The 18,366-nt window shown below is 36.8% G+C and overlaps 3 protein-coding genes across 5 annotated transcripts in view; 2 read left to right on the top strand and 1 right to left on the bottom strand.

Moving 5' to 3' along the window:
* The first annotated feature begins 1,389 nt into the window (after nucleotides 1–1,389).
* Nucleotides 1,390–5,577, top strand: LOC108631789 (putative G-protein coupled receptor 139). Its single transcript, XM_026819197.1, has 7 exons — nucleotides 1,390–1,407; nucleotides 1,686–1,749; nucleotides 2,835–3,027; nucleotides 3,702–3,863; nucleotides 4,119–4,284; nucleotides 4,855–5,003; nucleotides 5,247–5,577. Exons 1-7 carry the CDS (start codon nucleotides 1,390–1,392, stop codon nucleotides 5,482–5,484), a joined length of 990 nt encoding a protein of 329 aa, XP_026674998.1. The 3' UTR covers nucleotides 5,485–5,577.
* Nucleotides 5,578–5,652: 75 nt separating this feature from the next.
* On the bottom strand, nucleotides 5,653–8,972 carry LOC108631788 (pickpocket protein 28). The gene is made up of 12 exons (XM_026819196.1): nucleotides 8,885–8,972; nucleotides 8,621–8,748; nucleotides 8,372–8,559; nucleotides 8,050–8,200; nucleotides 7,629–7,774; nucleotides 7,473–7,560; nucleotides 6,970–7,233; nucleotides 6,752–6,857; nucleotides 6,618–6,674; nucleotides 6,426–6,546; nucleotides 6,187–6,293; nucleotides 5,653–6,127 (listed from the first exon to the last, which is right to left on the bottom strand). Exons 1-12 carry the CDS (start codon nucleotides 8,922–8,924, stop codon nucleotides 5,847–5,849), a joined length of 1,677 nt encoding a protein of 558 aa, XP_026674997.1. The 5' UTR covers nucleotides 8,925–8,972; the 3' UTR covers nucleotides 5,653–5,846.
* Nucleotides 8,973–16,847: 7,875 nt separating this feature from the next.
* 5-HT2B (5-hydroxytryptamine receptor 2B) overlaps nucleotides 16,848–18,366 on the top strand; it is a 65,752-nt gene continuing 64,233 nt past the window's right edge. For 2 of the 3 annotated variants that reach the window (XM_026819240.1, XM_026819239.1), the window contains exon 1: nucleotides 16,848–17,388. The gene's annotated coding sequence lies outside the window, so the exon portion shown is untranslated. The remainder of the gene's footprint in view (nucleotides 17,389–18,366) is intronic. The other variant, XM_026819237.1, reaches the window with a different exon arrangement.

Here is an 18,366-nt window from a genome sequence, read left to right as displayed (position 1 = left end):
ATTTGTTCCTTAATTAAATGAAACGTCTCGATAGAAATGAAACAGAGTTTTTAACAAATGAACTGAAAAACGTGGTTTTCCTTTGATGTTTCAGCGAGACGAGAAATTAATATCGTTGATTCACGTATTGCATTGTCATTCTATTAGCACCACTGCGCTTTTGTTTGCTCGTTTCATAAATCTTCTTTAATAGAGCATCTATACCGAATCAGATATGACGAGCTCAACGTGTATCGATTTCACCTGGTCCGGGACATTTGCATATTCATTATCAGTTTATCTGACGCCTCTCGTAAATGCAAGCTTTAAAACACTTGTCAACGGTTCTAGTTTTAACAGTACCATTCGTTCTGCCAGTTCAATTTAAATCGTCACTCGCCCTCTTTTAGGAACGAATCGTTCAAGGTGATAATCAGGGTTGAGGGATTTATTTATTAATAATTTTGATAAGAAAGTCATATTCGTTACCTTAGTTCTGAATTTATTTGTTTGTAAAATAATCACGATTAATTTATTTTAAACGAGCTCCTCCCAAGATTCTATGGTTACACTGGATGTATAAAGAAGCTGGGTGCTTTGCTTTGAAACGGGAGAGGCGAGGTTTTATTATTATTCACGTGTTCCAGACGAAACGAACTGAACCGCAAAAGCGTGTCTTTTTCTTCGATAGAAATCGCAATCGCGTAATGAACGAACGGTTCGCTTCGATTCAAAGACTGCCACCCGTTTGCCGATAAACTCTGGTGGACGTGTGTTCGAGCTTGTCGTCGCCGACTGAATTCTAAAGGACACGAATAACAAGGACTCATTTTATTCGTCAGTTTGTTCGCCGATCTTCGAAATCAAATGAAACGCCGCTTTTCAGTTGTTTTAATCCCGACGAAACAGTGGAAATTGGATCATGTGCTGGAATGTTCTCACGAATTGAAACTAGTAATTGCAATAAATTGAATTCATTTAGATTCGATTTAAAAATATGCTATTGCCTGTGGAACGGTCCATGCAATTTTTATTCAACGGACAGTTTGAAGTTTCTATTTCCAATTTTTTATCCATTGATCTTCTTATAAAGTACTAGCTGAAATTACTATAATAATTCATACTCTTCAGGCTTCCCGAAAATATAATATTAATTTGTTGACGACCGCGGAAGGACTTCGCCTTTTAAGAATCCAGACAAAGGAGGGTCGTTTAATCACGATTAAACGAGCCAGAGTCATTTCATTAGCGTTCAATTCACGTCGGTTCTTAAAGTCGGATACGATTCTAATTTCCTCTCCTTTTCCCAGCTGGGTCCCGCCGAACGCGTTTGCTGCCTCCTACGAATTTTTATTCCAGAGAATGGCTTAAAAATTTGTCGCGCTACCAGTCACGTTCCCAGAGTGAACAATGACGAGCCCTGCCACGGTAAATTCCAGTGAACAAGTGGCGGTGATTTGCAAAAGGTATTCTGACTCAAATTACGACGAATTTCATACCATTTAAGCTATAATTATGGAATTTAACATACACCGATTATTTGTGTAATTCGGTTTAATGAATAAATACATCAATCTGCTTGAAAGCGCAGACATTTTGTACAAAATCGAGAATGAAGTATTAGAACGTATTAAAAAAAGAACGCGAGAAATTCTTATGATCGATTCACGTTGTTTTAGAGATGAAAATGATTTCTTTCATTGCAGATCGTCGCAGGGAATATTTCTGGATGGAATCAGTCTCTGGACGACGCTACCGACTTTTCACAGCGTAATCGTTTACAGCATCGCGATTCCGATAGCCTCGGTCCTCGGAATTGTCGGGAACGCTTTAATACTACGAGTTCTCAGCGAGGGAAATTTTAAGGCGTCCGTGTTCACGTATTTAACAGGTCGGATCGAGTTCCAAGCCGCTTAACAGCTTAATGCCGCTTCGCCGTGGAACTTGAATCGTTTTACTTTCAGTCGAAACTATTTCAACCCTTCCTGGATTCTATTCCGACTTCTGTCGATTGTAGGAGTTGACTTGGCATCCGTAAGGACTTCGTCGGAAGTGATTTTAGAAAATCAGTCCCATTGTTTCACTTCCTATAAATGTTTTATTATGAAATTTGTATCCTTAGAAATTTTTAACTTACCTTTCCAGAAATAGGAAAAGTCAACGCTTATTTCTAAAGAAATATTCTTATCTTGACAGACCTAACGAAATTTAGCAATTTAATAGAACGTCGAACAATTAATAGTAAATATGTTTGTAAAAGTAATTAATCGAAAAAAGTATGATTCCTAAGTGGCTTTAAAAATTCCCCGGGATGTTTCAAATATGACCTAGTTTCTCTCCGATCCGTCGGCCAACGGTTAATCCTAAAATCGATAATTGAATTCAACACGTCGTCGTCGAGTTAAACGAAAAGATAAAAATTCTCTCTTGTCAAATGAATATTTGTATAGAATCAAAATTTACTATCTTTTTTTCTTTTTTTTTTCTTTCTTACTTCACTTATTTCCCTGTCAATGCACACTAGCGGAATTCATGTTTTACTACTCTGCATTATTTACTGCTTTGTATTCATTATTTGCAATGGAGTCTTTCGGCCCGTAAATAAATAAACAATTAAATAGTGTCGAGACAAGTTAATTGAAAAAGTTCCAAGTTAAACACGTTATTTTCAACATTAAGCTCACGTCAGAAGCATCTAATTACTCTCGTATGCATTTACTTCCATTCTATTAATACCATTTGCCATCTGTATTAATTTTCATTCATTATTCCCAGCTGATATAATTTTTTACATGAAGTCGGGAATTGCAATTTATCGTGTATCTTTAATTAGCGTTGATTACATTTTTTTACAGTTCTCGCTGCTGCCGATCTCGTCACCTGTTCGATGCTCCTATTTTCCGGATTAGCGCGAGGTGTCTTTTGGTGTAAAAACGGCTGGCTGGAATTCGACGTGTTCGTTTATTTACCGGTCGTCTCCGTCACGTCAAATGTCACCGTTTGGGCCACCATGTTCGTCGCTGTTGACAGACTGGTGACCGTTTTTAGGTAACAAAAAACTTAATTAAAATATTAAAAGAAATTTGAAGTATTGAAATATGAAAGTTATAATGCATTTGTATTGAAGTTAAGAATTTTGTCCAGCTGATTAATTTGATTAATTACAACTAGACTGTGGATGGAATGACATTAATTTATACGAACTTTTATAGTACAAATTACAGAAATGTGATCTGTTATCATTTAAGCTTATGGCGTCTCTTTTACAATCTCTGCACATTTCATTTTTCTACGGACGCATTAATCTAATTATAACTTCTGAGTAAAAACTTATAATTTTAGTATAAACGTACAAATACATTTCTGCAACTGGTTCCTCGCTTCGCAACAAGATAAATTAACAAATAGAGATTGTAAAGAGCTTTCCTTCTTAAATTTTCAAAGGAACTGCTCGAACAAGACGTTTATTAAAGGAACATACTTACGATGTTCCATTTTTCATTAGCGCTACTTTCTCATCGGCAGCAACCTGTTTCGTAATCCTCCGTCGCTCCGTAACCAATTTTTATTTCCCCTCCCCGTGGTTCACCGCCAAACTTCTAATTACTTTCGAAGTTATAATTAACTCGTAATTACGTCCTGCGAACTCGATCGCCCTAAACGTTCGACCGCTTTGAACTACAAGTCACAAAGCAAGTTCGCCAAGAAATTTTTCTCCACAGCTTGAATAGGTGCAAACCGCCCAAGTTCTGCGACCATCGCTTGGCGAGGAAGTTGATGATTTTCGCTGGGTGCCTGGCAGTTCTGATCAATATTCCTTACTGCTTCATCTACACGTACAATGAGAACGGAGACCTGGTTACGACCAGCTTCTTTCATTCGTGGTACGTTCTCAAAATACTTTATGTATCGAAATCATTTGGCAGAGTCAGCTTTCGTTTCGTTACGAAGCTCAACAGGAATACAAGCATTTTCATCTTTATAAATTCACGGTGTATTTTGATAAAATCATTAAACACGATATTCCTTGCGTGTATGATTAATAACATCAGAGCAAAAGTATTACATCACATCTACCCTACTTATACTGCTGATTATTGTAAACTTTAAAGAGAATAGAAATTACAATTGATCCACAGGTTGTATGATCTTCAGAACTGGCTACATTTTGTGGTATTTGCTATAATACCAACTGTACTTCTACTGGTGGCGAATATGATCATGTGTCAATCCCTGAAGAAGACTTTGATGAAAAGGCAATCGGTGTTACAAGGAAGAAACGTACGAGGAGGAAATCGTTTAAGGGTAAATAATTATAGTTGAAGTATGTCGTAATGAACGATAGGAAGGACAGTTCCAAATGATTAAATTCAGCACAAGAGCAGAATGATAAAGTACGAAGTTCTATTAATATTTTTCTTGTAGTACGACGTTAATCCCAAGTTACAGCTGTCCTCAATATTTCATTAAAGTTCTATCGGGCTAGCACACGCGATTCGACACGGCTATTTATAATCCAACCGGTACTTATAAATATCTTTATAACTCTCTAGGAATCATGTGAGTCCGCGCATGATATGCGAATTCCGTATATTTTATTTTAGACACTTCCACCAATAATTTTTATATCACGTATCTATAAATACAATCATTTCGAAGAAAATGTTTCATTCTACGTTGTAAATTAGCTGACGCGTAAGATTACGTCGACTATCTTAACTTTAGCGTGTCTGAATAAACATTCAAGTAAGATCCATTTTTTATTCGGTTACCAAATATCTTTCGCACTCACTTACAAGTCACATGAAATAATAAAGTTCGCACCAGTTTTAGAGTAAAGGACGGCCGAATCGTGTTAGTTTTATTGTTCTTCAGGATCAAGCACGGATGACCGTGATGCTGGTTGGCATCGTGTTCGTGTTCCTTATCGGCGAGGTGCCAACTCATTTCGCCTCGCGGCTCAGCGCACTTACCCTCCTCTACGGTGGAGACCTGACGAAGGTCTCTGAATATTGGATGGAAAGGTGAATTCATCATTTAAAACGTCACATGAATCGATTTATCAAGTCTGTTATCAGATGGTAAAGCGTTCAATTCTTTTTAATCACAATTTATAAAATTGTACTTTATTACAATTTTTCATTACGGAAAGCTTGAGAAATTACTGCATTAAAATTATGACACAATTTATTTGATTAAGACATCGATCAATAATCGTCGAAGTTTTCGTTAAACATTTGATGAACCGGACTTGCGAGATATTTCAGGTTTCGCATGTACGCGACACTTCTGAGTGCAATATCAAGTTCAGCCAATTTCGTGCTGTACTGCTTGTTGAGCCGTCGTTTTCTTTCGAATCTGAAGCGGCTTTTGATCGGGGACGACGGCGCACAGAGGCGGAGCGATACCATAAAAAGGAGCGCGCCACGGAGCTATGCAATGCAACAAATCGAGTCCAGTGACGTCAACGTAAATAAAATGGAATGCGTAAACGTATATTTGTAATTTATCGCCACTTCTATCACCTCTTTGTCTTCTAAACGTGTTTCTCAAAAATTGTAATGTTTAGAATAACACATTAAAATGAGATATTTCGTAGACAAAAGATACATTATAAGTTTCAGTTTTTGAAGTAAAATTTTCGAAATGAAATTTTCTTAATTTCTTTATTATTCTAATACAAGTCCGGTTTCTTTCAATACAGAATTATTCCCTTTCGTTTGTACCACCTGTTATTAATCATCCTAACAAATTTCTTTATCTCCAGTGCAATCGTTTGATTACGTATTTATAAGAAGACAATCAATCAAGTGTAATGAAAAATAATGTTATTAAACCGATTAAGAACTATTTTATCATTAATTTAATTATTCATAATACATGTTAAGCTTCAAATCAGGACATTTTCGACCTGGCTGGGGATGGTCCCATTCCAACAGGGTGCGTCCATATAAATTAGATTTACTGTATTTGTCCAAGTCCATGTTCGCGGGAACGGAAATGAACAATTTCGAGGCAGCTGGCAAATTCCGTTGTTCTCTTTTCACTTTACGGACGGAAATGAAGTCTTTTACGAGGTAATATAGAAATTCGACTAAGCTGATCACCGAGCCACCGAGACAGAGACCGAAGATACCTCCGAAGGCGGCTAAAACTATTCTGTCAATAATTTAATTAAATGGGACAAAGAAGAAGATGCCTTCTTACCGAGGAGGTTGTCCCATCCCAAGATAGTCCGTTTGCGGTATTCGAGAAACGTTCCGTCGCGGAAGTATATGTACAGAAATGACATCTGCTTCACATCTAAACCACGTCTATAAACACGTGCGTTTGTATTTAATTAATTAAATCTGTTTGATGCAATTATTGTAGCATTCATTATGTTTGTACAGTCTATAGTTATTTACATGTATAATCTGGATATTTTTTATTATACGAATATTTACGTTAGTTCGGACTCGAATTCCACGTTGCTCAATGCCACCGATTCAGAGACCATTTCGTAGCTCTTGTCGTTACATTGCGGAAGGCATTTACAGTCACGTAATTCTTCCCTCGATAAACTCCCTGATCACAAAATGCAAATAAGATTTCGAAGACTCGATTACAAAAGATCAAATAATTTGCCATCGACTCACTCATACGAGTTAAAATGCAATCCATGTCAGTCAAGTAACAAGTGCGATCGCTTGGATCTGGCGAAACATTGCACGTTAGTAAAATGTACATAAAGTGGTTGAGAAAAAAGAGCAATTGGTATGAAAGAACTCACGGTCCTTTGGGTAGAAGAAAGGCAAGCACCCGCAAGAACCATACAGTTTTCGATGCGTACATTCTGAAATGCAAGTTCGATAGCTGTACTTCCGTTCTCCCGGTGTCTAAAAATAATTTGCACAAACAACTTTACTCCTCTAGGAATTCTCTGGGTCGAACGAAATGCGTTTAAGGTAAAACTGAATTCCTTGCTATGTTCTATTTTTAAATTTCTACCTCGTCGTCGAACAGACACATCCTTTTCCGCAATGGTATGCTCCGGATATTTTCCGAGCTCTTTATTTTTGTGCCGCCGAGTGTCACCGACATTACGTGGCCCGGTTGCAAAGTGGCGGATTGCGCCCCGATATCCGGATAATCTAACGGATCGTGGATCAACACCGTCGCTCCCACGAATTGTCTTACAGAACTTTTGTAATTTTTAACGTCAACGTTCAACGCGACCGCCAGGCCAATGTCATGACCGGTTCCGGGCACTTGCTGAAGTACATATAAAGAAAATTCGCACGCTTATCTGTCCTTTCATTCATTGCCAGAATTACGGAGTTCTAATCTATTCTATTTTTTTTTTATTGATTGTAAGAAATCTAATCGAATATTGCACTAAAATAGTTTACTGAAAAATCTTACGGAGGCTTATGGAAGGTTCATTACAGAACTCAGATAATAATTGAATTCAATAATGAAATTATATTTAAAAATGTGTGCAATGTAAATACCAGAATCGTTTCGACGCCTGGTAATGGTTCAGAAGAATTCAGATCCAGTGAATTGTTCGTTACTTTAATTAGCCAAGGATATTCTTTGCTAAAATGGATTAATTACAAAAAATAGGTGGAAAATACAAAGTAAAACTTGATGTATTTGCACGTTACTTGTAATCGTTGAATAAATCGAAATGATAATTGAATCCACAACAGAATCCCTCGTTCGATTTTACAGTTTTGAAGATTTTACTGCAGTCGTAAAGTTGGCCCAACCAGGAGCACCTTGCTAAGAGTAAGTTACAAGGTTGCATCAACTGCAAGATAAAAAATGCATTCACTTTACGAAGAAATGCACTTAAAAATTGTACCTTTCATCGTATAAAACTTTTATCACATGTACAATGTCTTAAAAATAAAATATGAATTCAATTAATAATGCAAATAATAAGTGCATTCTCAACTGTCAGAACTGATGTAAAATTATCTAAAGGTTTAGAGAGTAAACGTAATTTTCTGACAAACTTGCCTTCGCTTCTAAATCAATTATGTCCTTGTAAAGGGAGATGATTAGAGGAATAGCGTTGTTTACCTCAAACATAAGTTTCTCGACGGTGTAACCGAGTATGTCGAGAGCCCGCGTTGCCGTTCCATTATCGATCTTCATTCTATCTGGCCGTATCAGTTTCATTAGGGAGGAGAACAGCTTGTTGCTCATGCTATTATCGAATCCCTTCATCAGCCTTAAAACATTACCATTTTTTCAAGGTTTTCCCCCAATACACACTAATAATGTATCTTGAGATTGCAATTACAAATTACAATAAAAAATAAAATTTCTATAATTTATAATTACAAAGTTTACATTGATTTCCTGTAAAAAGTCGTAAGGCATTGAAGTGATGATCACTCACAATTCTTTAGCAATGTTATCAGCGTGAGGTTTAAACACTTTATTGTTGTTGCATATAGTGACTCCAGGGAAATGCAATTCGCTTACAGGATTCGTCGTGTCAATTGTGGTCACTATTGGATTGTCCGAATAATATTGCCATAGGCGCAACATTAGCGTCACGCAAAAGAAAACTGACGATGTGCAGACCTTAAATATTAATCATTGAAACTAAGTAAAATTTAGAGACGGACTGTAATTATTTTTTTACCATCAACCAAATGATTCTCTCAAAGGTAGTCTCGCCTCTGACGATATATTGAAATCCGTGCAGCCCGGTGTTTTTGCAATAAGCGCGCGAAATTCTTTTCAAAGTTTGCGCGAAGTTTGCCCAACTCTCTACGTGATAGATATTCCAAGCATAATTGCATAAGTTATATAGAATTTGTATTCCAAGTATAATGCATGAATTATATAGAATTTGTAATTCTAATTCGACGCTCGTGATTCTATCGAAAAAAAATATAAGACCTACTGCATCTCAATTTTGTTGTAGGTAATCCGTTTGTTCTCATTTCTTCTTCGCTTCGTTTCGTTTAAAAATCAACCGACTCGAACGAAACTCACTAAACGACTGAAGAAAATTCAATTGACGATAGACTTTAACTATAACCAAGTGATCCGTTTCGATTCTACCTACCCTTTAATTCCATTTTCTACAAATTCTGTTGAGGAACTTCTGCGAAAAGCCATTAAATTTCCGAGTACCCTTCTGTCTAACCACTTTGCCAAATGACGGTCACGAAAGTGTCGCAGAAATTGTAGAGATACGATGTCAGTATTGTCATTTTTATGCGTATTAACAAATGAAGTTTGTTTTATCGTCAAGTACAATATCATAATGTAAGTTTACAACTATATTCTAAATTGATTTCTTACGATAAGACACAATTCTAATTGATTAAATTCTAATGGAGTCAAATATTCGTCAGTTCGCGTCATATATTCTATAAAAGTTAAGACAAAGTACTACGTACTAATTCGTATTCATCGATTTGAAAAATAGTACAGGATCTCCGTGGGATAATTTTTATTTTGGAAAACGGATCACGAAGCTCCAACTAGTGGAAACTGGATGTAGCGCGCTTTCCACCTATATCGAAGGTACGAGCTTTCCGGGTAACATTTTCTTATTTAGAATATCAGATTACATGAATGCGGAAAAAGTAATACTAGATAATAAATCTAATCCTATATTACTACTATAATATTGTTACATATCATTAATTTAATTTACCTACATCCGCAATTTTCGGATGTTATTTTAGCAGCAGTAAGTAGTCTAATGCTTAACTGTTGCTGATACTACAGGGAAATAGTGATAACACGAACTAGATGAACGAATAGACCTTCTGCGGCTACAACGCCACATTCCAATTTCTATATCACTTATAAAGTTATTAACAGATTATGAATAGTAATTCAAGCACTCTAAACAGTAGGAAATTTAATAATGCAAAAATGTCTAAATTATAATTAATAGATATACGTTCTCTACAGATATACGATGCTTAAGGATGTATTGGCTATACAGTCAATCCTAAAAATTTATGTATCTTAGAAAAATGCATTTCCTATAATTAAAAAGAAATCCGACGTCGGAAGAACAATGCTAGGAATAAATAGTTACGTGCTAAAAAGTATAGAAGTCATTATTTTTTTTTTCAAAAAATCCATGAATTGATTTAAAATTTTGCAAGTAGCTTTTGAATAGTAATAGGAATCTATAATAATAAATTCTACATACTAGCATTGTTTAAGTGTATAGCCTATACATCCTTAGTGTTATGACCTTTTCTACGTTCACTACTTTCGAACATTCACTTAGAGCTAGTAATTTTATGAATTTAACGAAGGTATAACGTTTCAGTTGCTCATTTCCTAGAAATTAATAACTGGAGATAAAATTACTTATTTAATTTGCAGAAAATTCATTTGAAAAGCGACAAGTACATTAGCTTCGCCAGGTTTTTCGGTCATTATTTGAGTGAAAATCACGCGACCGGATCACGATGTTAATTGCTGCCGGAATGATCGAGGGTGTTAGGTCAAGAGCCTGTTGCTTTATACAGCTGGCATTTTTGATCGTTTTTCCGAATTTGTCCACGATCACGGAATTCACCGAGTAGGGGAGGTACGAACATTTCTCTCGATTTATATATAATGGATCATGTTAAATAAAAAAATAATCTCCAACGAGAAGACCAACAGCACGAATTTTCATACACGTGCACTGCATTAAAAATATATTCCTCAGCAAACTGAAATAAAATTAAATTTCCTGCTTGTATTTCATAATAATTATCATGTTAAATTTAATTAACATTTAATTTAACTGCATAAACCGTAAAATTTTCTAATTTACAATTTATTATAATAAATTTTCTACCAACACTGACAAAATGTCCGCAGTTCATTTAGTGATGTGCAACTATCTTTAGACTTTGGCATTGCTTGAGGGAGAAAATCGAACTTCCACGGCGAGGGACAATCGGGAAGCTATGGAAATTTCGGACATTTTCCGCGTGCCACCAGGGACGAGCTCGCATTCCAATCGCTACCAAGATTTCACGAGACATATGACGCTCGCGCAAACATAAGTAGGTTAATATTGACAGCGATCTCACTGGCAAACGGTTATGCGTTGTTCGTTCCAGTGAAAATCATCTAAACGCTAATTCTGCATTACAAGTTTCCTTTTATGCATAAGATTGCACGTTTCATGATGAACACCATTACACATAAATTACGTGAAAAAATGTAGAAAGTCTTATTGATACATTCTCTTCGTAGCTTGTCTGACGTACGAATGTTTATACTACTTGCACAGTAGATCAAATAGTATCTTCAACTTGAAACCGTCTTTTACAGTTCATATTTATATATATACATTTCTTTATTATAATAATATACGTAATTCTTCTTTCATTCTTTATATTAATAATATATGTAATGCAATGTTTCCAGAAGATTGAGCATGCAACTGAATCTGTAATACTTTTCATTTATTTATAATGACGATATGAAAACTTTACTTGTTATCATATTGTGGTACATTATCTCGTCTCGACGGGATTCAGGAAAAAAGCCACATGGTTCATTAAATACAATGAGGATAGTACCATTGAGGAATGACGTCCAACAAACTTTTATCCATTTGAGTAATCGAGTTACAAACAATTTTCATTTAAATACTCTTATTACTTCAACGCAATAAGAATTGCTATTGAAAAGCTTTCTGAAAACAAAGTGTTATACGTTACAACACAAGAAGCCATTAATTTAATGAGTTCCATTAAATACAAAGTTCACGAAACAGTAGTCGCTCGCTGTATACGTCTATTATTATTGATTCACACTGTAATCCATAAATCTGCATTCGATCCGACGTCAGAAGGGAGGGACCCCTTTATTTATGACGTTCGATTCATCGTGTAAGCAACCGTGAGATTTCTATTCGAGAGAAGTCAAAGATACATTTGTTGAATAGAAGTCCACCATGCTTAGGAAATTCCATTCTACGGATTGAATATGCTCGTGCGGCTCGATCAATGCAGTGCAAAAGCCTGTCGGCCCGTGATCGATGCTTGAAATGATTGAAATTCACCCGCAAACACACGTACACTTTCCTCGGAAAATATATGCCAGAATTTTGCATCAAAGCTACCCTATGTATTTCTATTTCCTTTGTAGCAAAAAGACTTATCCAAAACGTTTCTGATTGTCCAGTAAAATCAAACTATGTTATAGAACATCTTGAAAAATGTATTGCCATAATTGAGTTCATAAGATCGATATTAGAATTCGATCAACGTAGCACTTTTTATTTGGTCCTTGCAGTTGTAAAAATGATAAACGAAACTCGTTTCACTTTAAAAAGGTGCTGAAGTCACTTGATACGTTACAGTGCATAATTTCCTGGGTATGACTTTGAAACCCGCAAAAGAGAATTTCACCCTCGATTCCCGAGCATCTCTCGAGACTTTATTATTCTCAAACGATCGTTGTCTCACGGCTCGAATATACACGATCCTCATTACCTTACATTCCGCGCATACGTTATCCTTTAATCCACGGTTTTCTTCCGTTTCAAAGCGATTCGCTTCGCTAAACCGCGGCAAATTTCCTTTTAATTAAACCTCGCAACGCTTTTCTGTTAATTCTTCGTTTAAACGAACGAAGATGGTTATCGCGCTTACCTCTTTATTTAAGTCGTGAATAATGGCTTAATGAAAATTTATTCAACACTCATATCTTTGAAAGAAGCGTTAACGTTTAGAAAATTAGTGAAGAATAAATTTTATCGTGTACTGATATATTTCTTAAAACTGGTTTTAAATCAAGTGAGAGAATGAATTTGTACAACATACAAAATTAAATACAGCTACTATTACTAAATACAGGCATTACATTTTTTTTATGAAAAATTTATATTCTTATGGTATTTAATTGAAGCTGCGATTGGAAAATTCGTTGAATAAATACTCTTCTTTCGTTCTATTCACTTTTGAATCTCGGCGAATGATACCAACTCGAAGAGATCCACAGCTTGACGAGTTGGAGTACGTATCGGGGGCTGATTCCGTGACGGTTAATCCTTTAAATACACAGAGCGTGTCTCTCTCTTTCTCTTGGAGCTTGATAAGAGCGACGTACTAGAGAATTTCCCGGCTCGCGGTTAACGCGTCGCGCGTGAAACTCACTTGACGCTGATCGAGTTAAACACGCTTTCGCCTGACAATCGCTACACGCTAACTGGAGGTTTTAGGCTGCCGTACACATCGCTCCTGTCACAATGTTCATCGATCGGAAGTCTCGATCGGATTTTAAGCGTCCCGCGCAATTTTCTTCATAGCAAGTTCCCCATCATTGTACATGCAACCCAGTTTCAAGCATTTTGCAATAATCAATCGAATTATTATTTAAACGCTGAATTAATGTATGAATTATTGTATAAAATATTATATCAACTATAGTATGAAAAATTGTATTTGGATATTTTATTAATCATTATAACAACTGTTAGATGAAATGCATTAATTTGTATAATATTGAGGATGTGTATGACGTAAATTAATTGACTGATCTGTGTATTTAAAAAATTTTGCACATTGGACGGATTTAAAATATCAATCAAGTTCGAAGTAAATTGAAAGATACAATCATCATTTGGGATTTGAAAAGGAGAACGCGTGAAGGATGATTCGTCGTTTAATACATGCAATTTCAGTTCGATCGAGATTCGCAGGATTTGCATTAGCGTGATTATAATTCCGGCGTGGATGGAACGCTTTGGCCCTGTTTGTTCTTCAGACGCTGCCGCCGCCGCGCCGAGCTGAGTGCTTTTATCCTAATTAGATCGACTTAATGAAGAAATAAAGCGATCGACGAACGAGAACCGGGAAGGGGCTCAAAGGCTTCGCGTTCCACCGTCGAAAAGTCGTCGATGCCGCGTTGGAAACTTGTTGCACGTCACTGTTCCATTCGCGTCGGATTTCCATTTTAAATGAGGATCGCGACAATAGTTAGCGCAAAGTGGTTCTCCTCGTATAAAAAGAATCCGGCGAGGAAGTGTACGAATAAAGGGGAGTGTTACCTAGTAGTACTAGTAGTTATTGTTCAGAGAATGTCTTTCTTTACATGTCTTCTTCCAATTGTTTTAGAATTTTCAATTTTTAATTAACGAAAAAGTTTTCTGTATTACCGAACTTACTAAATATTGTCAGTATTATGGAGTATGTATGAAAGAAGATAATATGTGTAATAATAATAATAATAATAATATATACGAGAGAAGATAATAATATGTATGATTACACTTCGTTCATGTACTTCTCAATTCAAAACTTGTTTATATGTATAGTAATTAATAAAACATTAAGAAGTTATTGAACGAAGACGTTATTGACGATTCGACACTTTTCTTATCGCAATGTACATGAAATACGTCCAAGTACTTGTCGAACAATAAGGCTATAAGTAATTCCAAGTAGTACAAGTCAGGCATTGGTCAGACACATGTAATATCTATTGTACTTAATGATCTTCTTTCTTTCATTGATTATGATATCATAAATAAGATTATGATCAGGATTTATATATATATTCGTATAACAAATTTTTCGAAATATTTTAGCGAACTAATAATTAATAGAGTTTTTCGCATAACAAAGAAATCTAGAGTGTACCATATATTTTGCGAGTTGAAGGGATGGCTCAGGGCTAATAAATAAAGAAGCGAACAAGCCCCAAAGCATCGATGCTCGCTGATCCGTGCTAACGACAGTCAAAGATTGGGGAACTAACGTAACGTTGGTGACGGGATACGATCGAACCCTCAGGGCCCCGGCTTACCGGAATATTCCAGTCTGGTGGAAGGAAACGACGTGATGCTTCCGCGATAACGTTTGCATTTTGAGACAGCTTAATTAGCTACTCAGCCGGCTTAAGCGGCTTCTTGACTGGCTCAAACAGCCACTCCGGATCAAGCCTCTTGAAATAAATTCCTTTCATGAGATTTTTCCACAGATTTTTATTAATTCCTGAGGGGAGCAAGTCAAATCTGACTGAGAGTCTCACAGGGAAAACCATTTGACTTTTATGAAATTTTGTAGATATTCTCTTTGTAACGATGTCAAAATTAAGTAATTATAATTGCTCTGAAATTTAGTTTATAATTGTATTAGATTCCTTTACGTATAGAATTGTAATTTAACAATTTTGACAGCTTGTTATAATTATTATTTCTTTAATTAAAGTCATCAATAAGTAAATTCATAAATTAGATGTCAAGGCACAACTTTTAATGCTGTCTCAGTTTATAACTAGAAGTGCGTACGCGTATTCGGAATAAATGGTTTCTGAAGGAGAACGAGACTCGAGCAACTGAAACAATGTAAAGTGGAAAACTTCCGGTGCGGCGGAAAGACATCAGGTTCGTCATGGTCCCGGAAAATGCATTTTTCCTTGTTTCCCAGGCATTCGTCAATTTGATACGCTTGTTAAAAGTTTCCTTGCGCGAAATTTTCAAAAGCACTATTGTTCCTCTCATTTCTTTTTCTATCTTCGTACGCTTTGTGAAACTAAATCATAGTTCGTTTGTAGAAGCTCGTTTTATATCAAAGAAATTTGAAATAAAATTGTATGACAAGTAAAAGTTGTGTTTCTTAATTGTCCTCATTAATTTATGTTGTTATAAAATACAGATTGAAGTACTATAGTAGAGTATGAAAATTTTGTATGTTAAATTACAGAATCATCAACATCTGGATGGAAGAATGTAAAATATATGATCAATTTCGATGATTAGTCCAACGTCCAAGTGTCTTGGAATAGAATTTTCTTTGCTGATTAATCTTTTATTAGAGAATTCTAATAAGGTTTCGTCTAGAATACTGTAATTTTGGGAATCCTATCAAAAATGAAACCAGCTCTACGAGCGTGTCGTTTTCGTTCTAAAAACAGTTCGTGTGACGTCGAAGCTACCGAGGACGATTCGAAATAGCAATCATACAAAATTCGGAATCCTTTCTAAAGTTAAACAGTTGCACATTCACATTTAACACAAATTGTTCCCAACTGATGAATTCCATTAAAAAAACGAAGAAAATATGGCTCATCCACCCCCATAAGCCAGGAAATTTGTAGACCGTGACCTGTACAAACAGGATTTAAATAAAGTTTCGTTTAGCATTCGCATCCTACGCAGGGATTCAACGTAGCACTTTATCAATGAAAAAACAATCACCTTGACCTATCCACCCCCATAAGCCCCAAGATCCCGCCGCAGACCGTGACCTGGTCACCCGAAAATGCGTCAATCCTGCACCCTTACACCTTTCAACCACCCACGCACCCAGACCAACTTTCTTCACCATTGTTTCACATAGTGCTCAATAGAATAATTAATGCAGTGTTTCAGTAATAATTGATACAACGTTTCGCATAATAATTAACAGAGTAATTCATATATCATTTAATATTAAATTTTCAATACAACTTTTTAATCATTTACATTTACCATAAGACTGTTCAGTGAATCGATATAATATTCCTGTATTTCATTAAACCAAAATTCATTTTCCAAATTCCTAAACGAAAATCGATAAATGACAGTGTTACTTCCTGTTGATTCCTGAGTGACAATTGACCAGGATAATTATGCTTAATAACGATGGTAATGGGTTAAAAAGAATTGATCTATTTTGAATGAGATTATTAAGCGCATTTTAAACGCCGGTACGAACAGGTGTCCGCGTTTGCACCGAGAGGACGGTGGGCCGTCCGTCGCGACGCCTGCGCAAGCGGGTAGAACCCCGTTCGCGTTCGAAAGAAGAAGAGGGTTGGACGTCGGGGCGACGCCGCCGCGGCGAAGAATGAGGGCCAGTGGGCTAGTAGTATCCGTGATAACGTCGCTTCAGTAGATCGTCGGCCGTCGCGCGCGGCTTCTTTCGCCTCCTCGCCTCGCGACAATTCCGCGCCACCCTCGTCGCGCTCCTGGAGCCCGCAGGCAGCACGTGATACCGCGCGCGCGTACGATCGAGAGTGATCTGTCTCGGTCCGAGCGCGAGTCGCGGATCGAGAATGGGTGAGCGATCCGAAAACGGGGAATGAGTGTGCCTTGGACGAGCGAGGGTCAAGGGTCGAGTGGTTGAGCATTGGTAGAAATCGCTGATCGGAAGTGCTTATGGTTGACCGTTGGTTCAACCGTCGATCGATCGTGGGTCCAGTGATTATTTTTTATTAAATCATGTTTCATGCGTCTGTTTAGTGATCGACTGTGTGTTACTCGTCTTGTGTTGTTTCGAGCGACGCTTGTAACGTTGCGATAAGATTGACACGGTGACGTAAAGTAGTTGTTCGCGGAAGAGCAAAATCGGATTAAGTAGCGTTGCGGCGGCGGTGCGAAGTCGGGGTAAAAGTTGTTAATTTCATCGGCAGTGGTGGCTGCTTTTTAATCAACGCTCGAGTTTGACGAAGGTGAATCCGCGCAAACACTTTGGTTGTACAAATTGAATTTCGCGGTGGAGGAAAGGAGAGTTAGTTACACTACTGACGATTTCACGGTAGAATTTCTCTCGTGGAATTCAAGGTCGCAGTGGTAAAAACGTCCCTCGACTTTCTGGAGAGACAATTTATTCTTGATTGATATATAACCAAGTCACATAGAAATTACAAAGTATCCAGCTGCAGTTTTTCTACATTTGTCCTTTGTTCCTGAATCTAGTTGCATTATATTGCTTCATTCAGATAAATGTTAGTCAGTTTTGTAGAATTATTTTATTCACTTTCCTTATTCTGTTTTTCAGTCTTTACTTAACACACACATGTATAATTTCGTTACATTCTCTTTTCTTTAAGAAATAAAAATGTTTAATTTGTCTGAGTAGTCCAACGACTATTCCTCGCTTGTTACAATTTAATTTGAACCTGCGGCTAGCCGATTACTCGAGTCAAGGCAACGAGGTATATCTCGCGAGAGGGACGGGGCGCTTCTCTAACATTTTTCGCCTCGTGAATATTCAAATTTCAAATTGCTCCGCTAATAAATTAATACGGCCGAGTTGCTGGCCCTCGAGTTTCATAATAAATTGGACCTTATTTTCGTTACTGTAACGCGAACGATCCGTCGTGGAGGCCAAACCCAATAAACTCTATTCCGTACGGGAATAACGATTATTCGACGTCGCTTTCGACAGCCGAATAATACCGCTTTCTCTATCAATTAGCATCGTTTCGCAACGAGACCTCCCGTGGTGATTGAAATCCCGCGTAATGGTTTATCCGGACAGGTATTCACACTGTTTCCCTAAATGTTTTCAGGACCTCACATTTTAGGAAACAATCGATAGTAAAAATTTAGAGAAATCTCGCAATCAATCAATAAAACATTATTCTGTGCGGTGTAATATTTAAGTTGAAAAATGAATTAACAATAATGACAAATAACTCACAGAG

This window comes from Ceratina calcarata, unplaced genomic scaffold (assembly GCF_001652005.2).
Source record: "Ceratina calcarata isolate Rehan_Ccalc_2016 unplaced genomic scaffold, ASM165200v1 scaffold97.2, whole genome shotgun sequence".
Taxonomy (NCBI): domain Eukaryota; kingdom Metazoa; phylum Arthropoda; class Insecta; order Hymenoptera; family Apidae; genus Ceratina; species Ceratina calcarata.
This window is presented reverse-complemented; position numbering and strand designations above follow the sequence as displayed.

Bases quoted from the DNA above. Each gene is read 5' to 3' on its own strand.
- LOC108631789 (XM_026819197.1), top strand. The intron at 3,028-3,701 runs GTAACAAAAAAC...TTTTCTCCACAG, and splicing joins AGACTGGTGACCGTTTTTAG to CTTGAATAGGTGCAAACCGC. The intron at 3,864-4,118 runs GTACGTTCTCAA...ATTGATCCACAG, and splicing joins ACCAGCTTCTTTCATTCGTG to GTTGTATGATCTTCAGAACT.
- LOC108631788 (XM_026819196.1), bottom strand. From the start codon at position 8,924: ATGAGAACAAACGGATTACCTACAACAAAATTGAGATGCA. The intron at 8,560-8,620 runs GTAAAAAAATAA...TTAATATTTAAG, and splicing joins AGAGAATCATTTGGTTGATG to GTCTGCACATCGTCAGTTTT. The intron at 6,858-6,969 runs GTAGAAATTTAA...AATTATTTTTAG, and splicing joins TGTGTCTGTTCGACGACGAG to ACACCGGGAGAACGGAAGTA.